Source organism: Oreochromis niloticus, linkage group LG5, assembly GCF_001858045.2.
Source record: "Oreochromis niloticus isolate F11D_XX linkage group LG5, O_niloticus_UMD_NMBU, whole genome shotgun sequence".
NCBI lineage: Eukaryota > Metazoa > Chordata > Actinopteri > Cichliformes > Cichlidae > Oreochromis > Oreochromis niloticus.
In genome coordinates this window covers 16,991,462-17,004,929 of record NC_031970.2, presented here as the reverse complement: position 1 = coordinate 17,004,929, position 13,468 = coordinate 16,991,462, and the positions used below count along the sequence as shown (strand labels likewise).

Genomic DNA, 13,468 nt, shown 5'->3' with positions numbered 1-13,468 from the left:
CCACGTTACGCAGAAGACCATCTCTGAATGCACAACACGTTGAACCTGTAAGTATATGGGATAGAGCAGCAGAAGACCACACCAGGTACTACCTCCTGTCAGCTAAGAACAGGAAGCTGAGGCTAAAATTCACAACGGTTCACAAAGATTGGACAACAGAAAACACCACAAAAGCCTGGATTCGTCCTGCCTCCTGCAATGGTGGTGTAATTGCGTGAAGGCTATTCTTTTTAATAGTTTGGGCTATTTAGTAGCAACTGAGCATCATTTCTGAATACTGTTCCTGACCCTGTCCATAACTTTATGTACATAGTGGGCCCATCTTCTGATGGATGCTTCCAGCAGCATAACACACCTGGTTTCTCGAAACTGACGATGAGTTCACTGTGTTCAAATGGCCTCCACAGTCACCAGATATCAGTTCAATAGAGCACCTCTGGGATGTTGTGGAATGGGAGATTTGCATCATGGATCTGCAGCCTAAAATCTGCAGGCATTCTAGGATTCTATTGCATCAATAATAACCAAAATCTCAGAGTTATTTTTTCACCACCTTGTTAAATCTATGGAGTGAAGAATTAAGGCGAATTTGAAGGCAGAAGGGAGTCCAACCCAGTACTAACAAAGCAGCCGGTGAATGTACGTCTGTGCCTATTTGATGGTGATGTTTAAGTTGGTTAAATGGCCAGCTTACTGAATTTGTGTATAGCATTACTGCTCTTTTAAAATGTGTTTATTTAGTGGTGCGTTATAGTGACTATGACTGATGCGCTCACATGCTGCCAATGAAATTGATCTTTACAGTGACTCTCTGGGAATGTGACACATTTATTAAAACTCTTTCTGCTCTTTTTAACACACCTACAAGTTGCAGACTGCAGAATATTAGACACTCTCCTTATCCTTCTCCTCTTTGTCATTCACTTACAAATTTGCAGGCTCCGACTGCACTTGCAGCTGTAATGAATCACCATGAAACTGCAAACACTGACTTGAGTTTCATGTTTACTTCTATACAGCAGCATAATGTGTCTGTTAATGATCCTTATCACATGCAGATCAGCTGCTACGATCAGCTCAACTGAAATCCAATATGGGGCATAATTAAAGAATAGTATGAAAGCCATAAGCGTGTGTCAATTTCTACAGGGCTGCTGCGCGAGTATGGGCAGGCTAGCACACTAATTGCTATGTGTGGGAGTGTGAGAGTAGCATCACGTACACCCAGCCATTTGACATATCTATGGGTGAGAAAAAAAACGTCACCACAGCAGAGTCCTTAATCCTTCTATTACAGCTTCAGTTACAGGATACACACACGGCCACTGTCAGACCTCACTGGCAGCTTGTTTGAAAGTTGATAAGTGTTCACAGGTTGCATCTCAACATCTCTTGTCTTCTGTCTGCAGGTTTCAGTATAAAAGTTTCACGAATGCCCTGTTGTCTTTAACTTAGTGTGTGTATGAGCTGCACCTAATTATTTAGTGTGTTCATTAAGTATTTCTGATATGCTGGAATTATTCAGTCATAATAATGAAGCTTTTTAATCACCTAATTAAACATCTGAATTAACGGAATCCAAATGCACATCTCGCCCTCACAATCGCATCACATCTCTGGCCAAAATCCCATAGATATTAAATTTGTTGTTGGATGAACTACAGAGACAACTTCCACATCCACACATCAGAGAAATCATTAAATATTTTTTACGCGTCAGCCTTTGAAATTGGCGACACAGCGCTTAGCTTAAACATGGCATTCTTTGCGAATCCTTACTTTTAAACAGCTGTACAAATTTTTTTTTCCCCCCTGAAAGCAACTGTTAATTTTTTCTGCTCAGATGACAACTGTTGCTGGCAGATTTTATCAGCCGTAGCTATGGCTAAAATAAATTATTTTTAGATCCATGACTTGTATGTTGAAAATCGTCTCTGGCTGCCTCTCAAATATTTCACTCTGCCTCGTTCTAAAATGAGACTCCTGCAGCAGCAGATGAACAGAAGCAGTGAAGTAGTGGATTGGATGACTTAACAAAGACCTACAACTTGTAAAGCTCATTAAAGTTGAATATAGAGACAGACTTGATAATTCTGTGGATATTTAGCACTAAAAACAACTGTTTTCACTTCATCACTTTTTTTTAAACTTATACATAATAAACAGCTTTAACGATGTGAGCTTTTGCCTCACTGTTTGAAATTTTGACCACATTTAATATGAACGTGTTATGTCCAGATCATTTAGAACATACCAAGAAATGGAAATCCTCAGAGAAACAATTTTTCCTGGGTCAATATTTTTTTACCAACAAGTCAACACAAAGGCAATTCAAGGAGAACTGATAAGCAGGTGCTTACCTAAAACCAAATATGGCTTAAACTAGGTATTACTGCAACACACCGAAGTGAAATCAAATGAAAACCGAGTTAGCGACCTGAAAGGCAAGAGCCTTCCAGTAGAAGAGAGAGGCAGGGAGGAAACTGGTTTCTATAGATTCCCAAGCATTCCCAAGCCATTTCCTGATTAGGACCTGAAATGGAGCACGTAAAAGGCAGGCCTGCCAAAGAACATAAACACAAAACCTAGGGCTGTCACAAGCATGCGCTACTGTAACTCTTTATATATGACAGTAAATAAATAAATGCATAATCAATCATCTTTAATATGTGGAGTAATTGAAAGACTGATAAGCCTGTCTTCATTAGCTAGCCAGTTATAAAACCATTAGTTTGGGAGTAATTGGGTTTAGCAAACACTAACATGCAAAGCAAACATAAATGATGGGTAACAATTGTTACAAAACACATCCAGACACACGGGTTAGCAACAAGATCTTCTTTTTAAAGTTAGGTATTCTTCAAAATAAGAAATTCGTTTGTGTTGCTGCTGAGGCTGCAGAAACCAGCCTCAGCAGTGCTGTTCAAACGTGCCCTGCTAGCAGCACTGAATTAATCCGATCTGCACCAGAGCTCTCAGTGGCTGCTGTTGCTCCTGCAGCAGGTATACTTTCAGACTCCTCTCTGTCTAGTACAACTTTAAGGAGACAGCAGATCAAAGATGGACCAGATGGAGTCAGTAAGACAAGTGCTATTTCCCTGCAGGTTGCGAAGACATATCAGGAAAGGATTATACTGTGCTCCAGTTCTGTGTAACACCTACTACATGAATCTTACTGCTGATAAAAAAGGCTGCTGTGAACAGATGCATGTTGGAAATCACATGATACCATGTTTGTTTAAAACACTGGCACAGCCTGACAGTGGTATTGACTGAACAAGAACTGCCAAGAAGAGGAAACATGTAAGAAAGAGATCTTATTTCCCAGAGTCATGGTAGCCTTTAAATAATCCTATTTTACCGTGTTATACATGTCTTAGTAATGACACATACGTGTATATGTATGTATGCAAGCAACTGACTTATTTAGTCTCTTTATATTGAGAAAAAGGACCAAGTGAATAGGACACAGTGACTGGAAACAATGGAAAACTTGTGATTTCAATTCTGGGAAAGCACAATGTAACTCTCAAGTACTGTGCCAGATACACAGTTGCAAGATGCTGATGATAAAGCAGGCTTTGTTTTGTTTAGCCCCAAGCGACATCCTGGTAAGTCAATGGTTAGTAAGGCCAAATTAAATTCAGCATTCTCACATAACAATGGTTTTTAGCCTTTGGTCTGGATCTTGCTCCTGAGTCTTTATTGCTCTTACACATCCCATGCTTATACCAAGAAGATAAAGCATTTTGTAAAGATCAAGTAAAAAAGCATTTAGAGTGATTATTTTGTACACAAACGTCATGCTTTAGAAAATACATTGTGTTTGGGAGTGTTTGTGCATCTTACCACTCTGGCAGGATTGCTGTAGTCTATCTTCAGACTGGCCATGGCTTTAACAATGGCCATTATAGATTGGATGGTATTACTATAAACCACTGCTCTGTACTGCTTACACTCATCTTCTGAGTAGCCATCTTCATGGATGATCCTGAGAATATCAAGAGACATTTAAGTTTTATTTAAGTGCACATTAAAACATTGCCCACAGTATTCTCAAATAAGTGATGCAATTATGCTTGCTGAAATCATTTCTACTGTTTACCCTGTCAATTAAAAAACTCTTCTGGTGCACTTCAAGTGTAAATAATGACAAGTTTTTGCTTTTGCACAGAATGTGAAATTCAATTAACAGCAGACACACATCAGGATGGAATTAGTTCATGGCCGATAAGAACAGGATTACAGATTAACACTTGGTTCGATGTACATGAGGGGGAATCAATTTTTTAGTCTTCAAAAACTACTACTTATGCTTCACTATGTGCACTACAAGCTCATTTGGAGCGTTCTCCAGGATCCTTGCTATAAAAAAAAAGTATATAAAATGAAGCAGCTTGTGAATTCTTACTGTCAGCAGGTATCCCAAAAAGTCATGCTGGAGATCAGTGGTACAGATGACATGGATGGATGTGGGTGGCAACACAGAGTAAGGAATAGGACAGAATCTGACCTATTTATTACCTACTGCCTTTATTACCTATTTGTCACCTGTTTGACCTTATTTCTTTTAATAAATCAATGTAAAGTGGTCTCAAATTCTCCTAAAGAAACATACATGTTGATTATTACTGAATTATGTCTAAGAAGACGTATTCCCAAGATACTGTTACATAGTTAGCTGCGAGGCTCAGATTTAAGTGAAACTGCTAAACTAACCAACTAAGAGTTTTGGCTGGGTGTAAACACACAAAATATTTTTGAAGCTAAAAGCTGATTTTTGTTTTGTCTGTGTTGCTATCTAGTCTATAAAAGGCATACTGAATACTCAGTATAACATTTATCATGTCAGCATGCTGTGTAGGATGATGTGTAGCAAACGGGGTTAACACACAGTGGGACTGCCTCAACACTGCAGCATTCAGCTGATGCAGTATCCTAACTTTACCTCTTGCAGTATTATTACCCTGACTGCGAGGGAACTAAGTGTTTGTGCATGCACAAGTGTGCAGCCCATCATGAGGTGCAATCACCCAGACTTCATCAGGCTGCAGAACAAAGTGCAGAGAGAGCAAAGTGAGACAGCCCCACAGTAATTCTAAAGTGGGACTGCCCCCTGCTTTTACAGCCTACCGATGTAAATGTTAATGAACAGAAATAATTTAGTAAACAGCTGCCTTCTTTTTGAGCTCTTCTAAGAACATTGAATTAGCTAACTTTTCCTACTGTAACACATGTTTACACTGCACAATGTCATACGTGACATTATTTAATGTCACGTATGACATTAAATAAAAGGTCAGAGTCATGATTGCTTCTGTCTTCATGCTGATAAATTGGTACCTCTGTACAAGTTTATAAATTAGCTTCAAAAGCAACAGACTGTTCTTGGTCCAAACTCATAAAAAATGGATTCAATGCCTGGTTAGCCCAGAGGAATGTGAATAATTAAGGCATTTAGTGTCCTCTGTGTTTATCCATTAGTGTGTGAGTATCTGTGTCATTGTGTATCCTGATTGGTGCACAAGCTTTACAAAAAGAAAGAAAGAAAGAAAAGAAAAGCCTTTGTATTATAGACAACATAAAAGCTACCCCGACATCATCCCCTGGTTTATGAAGTCTCGTTTTGAAGCCTCAAAATGAGTGTTTTTACCATCGTCATTTTGATTTCAAAATACCTATATGACATGGAGGGGTCTAGCTTTAAAATTACTTGCTCACTGGACCTCCATTTTGAAACACAGGACTCCCAAGATTTACAAAAGGCTTTTTTCATTCAGTACGACTCAAGACTGAGAGACTGAGCCCAGAAACCTATCAGGAAAGTGTTCGCAGAGGTCAAGACAGAGGGACATTTTCCCATAGACTCCTATTGGTCTGCAAGTCGTTTTTCAACCACATCTCAGGGCTTCAGATAGAAGTGCATTAAAGGCACTTCACAATTGGATTCATGTTTTTGACTCAGAAGCCAAGTCTATGTGTTAAGTAACGCTTTCCAATAACCCTATATGTTCTCATATGTACAAAGAAATTCTAAAACATCATCTGGGAACCAACCTGAAATAATTCCACTGTATCGTATCTAAAAATGAAACGTTTTAACTGTAAATTGCTCAAGTTATTATTTAATATGCTTCATGGTCAGTGTCTCTGACCGAAACACATAAAATAAGAACAGTGAACTGTGACAGGGAGTTAACAGAGTTTCCCCTTACAGCAGTCAGTCAATACTTATTGAGGCATACTATTACAACTTATGCAGCACACCCCACTGTAAGTTGGAAATATTATATCAACATGATATGGATAAAGTTGGGCCTATTGACCAATCTTAGGACATGGCATCATCATGCACTGGCATTTTAATAAAGTCCAATAACTTACCTCTCTAAATGTCTTGGATTTCCCTTATGAGCATCTTAAAATTAAACAGACTGTCAGAAATCGATTATATATATTCTTCTGCAGACTTTTGTAACTGAAGAATTAAGCATTACAGCTATTGAGCTTCAATTATACCGTACAGATATAATTTTCATCAACATTGCTGAGGTTGCAGGGGGAACCTGTCTTACCAAAGAGTGTCCACATATAAGCAGACAAGACGTGAATGAAATGAAATGCAAACGTACACTTATAGCTAGAGCTACATGTGTGTTGAAGAAGGGGCAGTGATAGCGAAATCAGTTTACACACTCAAACTGATTTTTCTCTGTGTTGCTTTTAGCTTGTATTATATTTTAAATTTATTATATTTATTTAGGATTATCTCTTGTTCTTCTTTAAATACGCAGCTCTAGACCTGTCCATTTTGGGAAATGGGTCATCTGGTGTCAGCACTGCCCCTCTTATGTAAACACACTCATTGCTAAAGTCAGAAAATCTAGGTTGACTTCTTGGGGTGATAACCGGCATCGTGTGACCACTTATAAAATGACTGTGGTTATTAGGCTCAGTGACACCATATAATTAAAGTTTATTGTGATTATAAAGAAAATTCTTGATTTGTGAGGTTTTTAAAAGACATTTACAAATACTGGCAGCGGCCAATGGTACCCCTCAGCCTCCTAGTAGAGGCACCCATCGTATGAATTTAAAAATCCCACGTCACCTTGTTCTCAAACTATCGTATTCACAAGATTTTCAGATCAATTGACCTCGGACTTCTATCCTTGAGGTCGAGGCCTATGAGATTCGAACTGTTCTGAGACCTCGAGTAGATACACCTATGGTATCATTTTAAATGTCGCTTTGTCACTTCGTTCTCGAGTTATCACGTTCACAAACTTGGGTGTCCATGTCCTCCGCCTGTCTGGCAGGGTGACGACAATATACCACGTTATATATATGTACATCCTTTCACAGCTGAGGGGTAAAAATCTAAATGGGCAACATTTGCTTCCACACACAGACAGAAGAACTATTTGGTTTCTTTTGTTAAACAAGGAAACAACTATTTGACCAACAGATCATAGAAAAAATGAGTAATAGGCGTATAGCATTAGAGCTAATATTAGTTTGTAGCTTTTAATGGTTTTGTGATTACCAACCAAGTTCCAGTGAGGTGAAAAAGCTTTTGTGTTACACAGAATTTAAAAAGGGTGGAATAAACATTCCTTTTGCAACTTACTTCATCTGCTTTACAATGGTGCTCTTTCCAGACTCCCCAGCGCCTGTTGGAACATTAACATGAAAGAGTTACAAAGGATCTGTGTGCACATAATAAGAACAAACTTAAACTTTAGTTGTGGCTGTTCCTGCTTTGAAAATAAGAGCAACCTAGTGATGACCTACTACTAACATCACAAATACTCATGAATACTTCCCATATTCATTTCAGCGTTTATTTTTCACTCCAAAAGAAGTGGCTTTTGACTATTAAATATTTCACAACTGCACAGCTTCTCCTAAGCCACATATTATGATGAAAAAAGGTCATTTAAAGGTGGCTTTGCGGCACACAACATTTTCTCAGGAAAGTCATATTTAGCTAGTTGGCTAATTAGACAAACTACACAGCAGAGGTCTGTGTTGGCTCTTAGTCATCCCGTTCATGGTGGTCTTAGGAGCTTGACAAAGAAGGCAACTGGACTTCCTTAAGTTTATGAAGACATTTCACCGCTCGTCCAAGAAGCTTCTTGAGTTATAGAAACAAAGTGGACACTCCCAGGTATCCTTTAGAGCGGCTTTGGAGGTGGTCGTTGACCCACTATTGATCATGTGCATCATCACATAAGCCAAGATGTGAAAAAAGTCAATGGGTCATTACCATCAGCAGGGGTGAAGGGTGAAACCACTGTGAGACTTTGCCCAATCATGTGACCTACCCCAATCTAACCTGAGGCAAGGTGTGTGTGTCCGGGATCTAAGGACCTAAAGACTGCATTGTAGGTGGCTGACAGTTGGTGTGGTAAGCCACCACCTCTGTTCAATGATGTTTGCTCACAGCGGCCATCTGTCCTCACTGTCCAAAGAGTGACCTTTGTCCTTTAGGTGAACGAGTGTACAGCTGAGTCTTGTCCTGTTGAGGTGTAACTCTATGTTGTGTCATGCATTACCAACCTCCACTAAAGGTCAAATATCTGGGACTCCATACCTTTTGTTTTTAGAAATGAAGAAGCCTCATGAATGATAGGTGAAACGTCTTCACGAAACTAAAGAAGCCCAGTTCTTTGATGCATGAGATTTATGAAATGTGTCACATTTATATTAGAGTTTCTATTGACCCTCACAGATGTGGAAGGGCCTACGTGACACCAACATGCTTGAGTAAAGAATACTGTGCGCACAAACGAAACATTAGAATTTCATCGTCTTTTATACCAAATTATATTAGAAACCCCTTGGTTTGGACTGGAAACTCTCATGTTACTTTATTATTATAAGTGATAGTATGGAGCAATGTTCACTCCATTCGCTTGTTTGTAGTTTGATCCTATTCCAGTATTTCAGTTACTGTCAACTGACAGCAATTTCAAAATTCCTCAGGAAAAGTTAACGTCAAAAGCTAAGGAAAAAAACAAGCTAGTCAAGCATAAAAGTAAACAATAGATATTGAAATAGTGGATTTGGAGAAGTCAATGCATTGCAGAGCACAGTACAGGGCACACATTGGATTTAGTGCTGAAACCACCATCTTGGTTATGCTGCTGTAAAAGCAAGAAATGCTACACAAACAGGACAGTAAAATTCCTATTCCTCTGGATCAAAATTAAAGAACTAAAGATCCATTAAGAATTTAAAACTTAATTCTGAGTCAGCCAAGCAAAAACTGTATGTTCTTTATACAAGCAAAATCATCATGCACACAGTTCACAAGTCAGCGCTTTACTGCCTTTTGTTTCATAGCCTGTAAACCTACTTCCATAAGTTCTGAATAGAGTGAGCAACACACTGAATGAATACAATGTTTCAGGACAATTGTTATCATGTTGAAATGAGGAGGTGCGAGCCCTTGCCACTTCTGTGCCACCATAAACTGTCCCTTCACGCCACCTGACCCAGCCCTGCCAACAGACATTAGCTTAGCCTTGGGCTGACGGACCAACTGGGACAAGCAGTGTTGCCCGTTCACGCTGTCAACACACATCATTTTCGCACACATCAAGTACTTTTCTGAGAAAAAGAAGGGAACACAGGCCAAAGGGAGAAGTGTAAAAAGCCAAGTCTTAGGTTACATTTGCTGTGCTGCAAGCTGTCAGAGAGCTGGATGGATCTCTAGGTGATTTGTGTATTTATAAAAAATTTATTTTATGCAACAACCCAGCACACAAAAGAATGTGTTTTTTTAAAACATGAAAAATGATCTTTTCAGTTTTCTCTTTTGAATTACTAATACCCGCTTCTTGTTGTAGAAACCTCTAATCAAGACAAAACTGTATAAGGAGCGGCTTCTTTGTTTTCAACACCATATCTCTTAAGAACACATTGTTTTATTGCAAGGGGGCTTGTCAAATCTCCTCTTTTGAACTGCCATCTACTTATATCTGGAACATTAAAGCTTCCTTTCAGATGCACAAGCATGAACAAATAACATAAATACAGCCTCTGATTTACAAGTGCTTATATAAAAAATGTCCTGGTTAAAGATATAAGGTAGGTGGTAGAAAGTGTGATATCCACCTCTCTGTGGACACACACGTGTATGAAGGGCACCTTTCTGATTCCAGAATAAAACTCATCCATTAATATTTCAGACCTAAAGGGAGGCGGACGCTTGTGAGCAGCAGAGAAAAGAAAAGAGCCTCCCAATTCTTCAGGCACACAGTATTACAGGAAAACCAGGGACTGCTCTTATTCTGCTTCAGGGGAAAACTTTTGAACTGATGTTGTATTTACAGGAAAATATCATCGTATTCCTGCAACCTAAGGGAATAAACAGTGCAAGATAAACACGAATATTTTTAATCCATCTTCAGTGTGGAATTGATTGTGAACCATGAGAAAGAAAAGCAGTCTGAATGACTGTGTTTCCTTGTTTTATAATGAAAAATATAAAACCACACTGTAGCCAGCAGAAGATTTTTCAGGCAGATACCAAATACAGATTTCAAAAGCAAACATTAAAGGTAAAGAGTATTTTATTATTAAATATGTTCAATTATCTCTCTTGCAGGGATAGCACCTTGCTAAGATGATGGAGTGTTTTATTTCCCCCGCAGATATAAGGTAGTAGTATAATTCCTATTATGGACTGAAAAAAAAAGTGTTACACAACGCTTATTTCAAAAGCTCAAATTATTATTTTTAATTAGCATGCGTTGTGTCTTGCAGATACATGCTGAAGACATCAAACATATGAAGCGAGATATATGGAATTATGGAAAAAATGTGTAACTCTAAATATGTTTTATATTTTAGATTCCTCAAAGTAGCCACTCTTTGCTTTGCTGACAGCGCTGCAAACAAGCAAGGGTTCATTTGTGGAACTTCTTGTCTTCTTAATGGGGTTGGGACAATCAGATGTGTTGTGCAGAAGTCAGGTTGGTACACAGCTGACTGCCCTATTTGACAACTGTTAGAATTCATATTGTGGCAAGATTCAGTCAGCTAACTAAAGACGAACGACAGTCCATCATTACTTTAAGAACTGAAAGTCAGTCAGTCCAGAAAATTGCCAGAACTTTGAATGTGTCCCCAAGTGCAGTCGCAAAAAACCATCAAGTGCTACGACGAAACTGGCTTACATGAGGACCACCCCAGGAAAGGAAGAACAAGAGTCCCCTCTGCTGCTGAGGATAAATTCATTCGAGTCACCAGCATCAGAAATCGCAAGTTAACAGCACCTCAGATTAGAGAGATAAATGGCACACAGAGTTCCAGTAGCAGACACATCACTATATCAACTCTTTTTGGTCAAATAGCTGCTAAGAAACCACAACTAAGGAAAAGCAACAAGCAGAACAGATTTGTTTGGGGGCCAGAAACACAAGAAATGGACATTAGACCAGTGGAAATCTGTGCTTTGGTCTGTTGAGTCCGAATTTGAGATGTTTGGTTTCACCTGCTGTGTCTTTGTGCGACACAGAAAAGGTGAGCAGACGATCTCTTCATGCATGATTCCCACCGTGAAGCATGGAGGAGGAGGTGTGATGGTGTGGGGGTGCTGTGCTGGTGACACTGTTGGGGATTTATTCCAAATTGAAGGCACACCGAACCAGCATGGCTACCACAGCATCCTTCAGCGACATCCCATCCGGTTTGCGTTTAGTTGGACCATCGTTTATTTTTCAACAGGACAATGACTCCAAACACACCTCCAGGCTGTTTAAGGGCTATTTGCCCAAGGAAGAGAGTGATGGAGTGCTGCGCCAGATGGCCTGGCCTCCACAGTTACCTGACCTAAACCCAAGTGAGATGGTTTGGGATGAGATGGACCGCAGAGTGAAGGCAAAAGGGTCAACAAGTGCTCAGCATCTCTGGGAACTCCTTCAGGACTGTTGAAAAACCACTTCAGGTGACAAACCTCATGAAGCTCATCGAGAGAATGCCAAGAGTGTGCAAAGCAGTAATCAAAGGGCGGATAGTTTGAAGAATCTAAAATGTAAAACATGTTTTGAGATATTTCAGACTTTTTTGTTTTTACAACATAACTCCATATGTGTTCATTCATAGTTTTAATCCCTTCAGTGAGAATCTACAATGTAAATAGTCATGAAAATAAAGAAAAAAAACATTAAATGAGAAGGTGTGTCCGAACTTTGACTGGTACTGTATATGAAACCACTATTAAAATTACCCAGGTGGTTTTCACATTTGTTGCTGTTAAACTTGTTTTAACAATGCAGTTCTGTCAAGTAAATCAAGTAAACTGGGTGTTCGAAAATGTAAAGAGATCGACATTACAATGGTGATGTTGCTCAAAGGTTTTCTATTTTATGTTTTAATTGTGTCTGATAGTATATTGAATACTTTGTTAATTCATCTTTAATTCAGGTAGAGACATCGCTGGCACTCAAAACAGTATTTGAAGGGTAGAAAGACCTACTCGACATGAATCAATTGCCATTGAGAAGGATATTAACACAGTTTTGTGTGTCAATAAAATGTCTGATTGCACAATTGATTTCAGCAACTTTCCCACATGTAGCTAAAACAGTTATACAAGCCCCTGCAGAGTACATCAAATCGTAGTACTAAAAGCAGTCAATTTTGTTGCTACTGACAAATCTAAAGAATATTCTAAATCCGCATGCAACTCCAATCCAGCCCACAGCATGACTTTGGAAAATGTGAAGGAGGGCATAACATTGGGAAAAAAGAAAAAAACATTGTTGTGAATTAACAAAATTCTTTAGTCTTATAATTACAAGAGTCTGGTCAGTGAGCTACCTGAACATTTTCTCTAATTTTCCACATTTATTTCATATGACTTGAACCCAAAGAGTCATGCTGACAGACTTCTTTTTATTATTACATTATTAGCTTTTCTTTATAACGTTTTCATATGGTTACATGTCAGTTGTGATTTGACACTATATAAACCTAAATCCACTAAAGATCAAAGTTGGCTGTATGTGGTCCACAATGTATACTGAGTATTTGGCATCCCTGTTCTAAATAAAGACTTGTATCCACTGCTTCAGGGCTAGTGCAGCAATGAGGGTGAACCAGCATTACAAAGATCCATCTATGCTTTGTGCCGGCAGGTGCGAAAGTCCATTCAGTCAAATAGGCTCAGAATCACTTTCTGCCAATTAGAAGAACACCCCCCCCCTTACTTTCTGCTTTTTTAACCTCAACTATTCATAGCTGTTCCAGAGTTCTTTTTCAGTGAGTACCAGAACATGCAGCAATGGTAACAGCATGATTTGTAGCATGAGGATCATAAGTAGCCAGCCTACAAAAAATACAGCCATTTTTCTCAACACATCCAGTACCCTCACAGACCCACTTACATTTATAAAAAACTTGGCAGTTGCCTCAGTCACCCACTGCTGATCACACAAAGTGTCCATTCATGGTCTGA

General features: G+C 39.0%; 1 protein-coding gene across 3 annotated transcripts in view; it reads right to left on the bottom strand.

The window, feature by feature from the left end:
- gnai2b (guanine nucleotide binding protein (G protein), alpha inhibiting activity polypeptide 2b) overlaps positions 1-13,468 on the bottom strand; it is a 48,925-nt gene that overhangs the window by 9,720 nt on the left and 25,737 nt on the right. For all 3 annotated transcript variants that reach the window (XM_025907219.1, XM_005453526.3, XM_003448331.4), the window contains 2 exons: positions 7,631-7,673; positions 3,850-3,991 (listed from right to left, as the gene is read on the bottom strand). In XM_025907219.1, the coding sequence (XP_025763004.1) occupies positions 3,850-3,991; positions 7,631-7,673 (185 nt within the window). The remainder of the gene's footprint in view (positions 1-3,849; positions 3,992-7,630; positions 7,674-13,468) is intronic.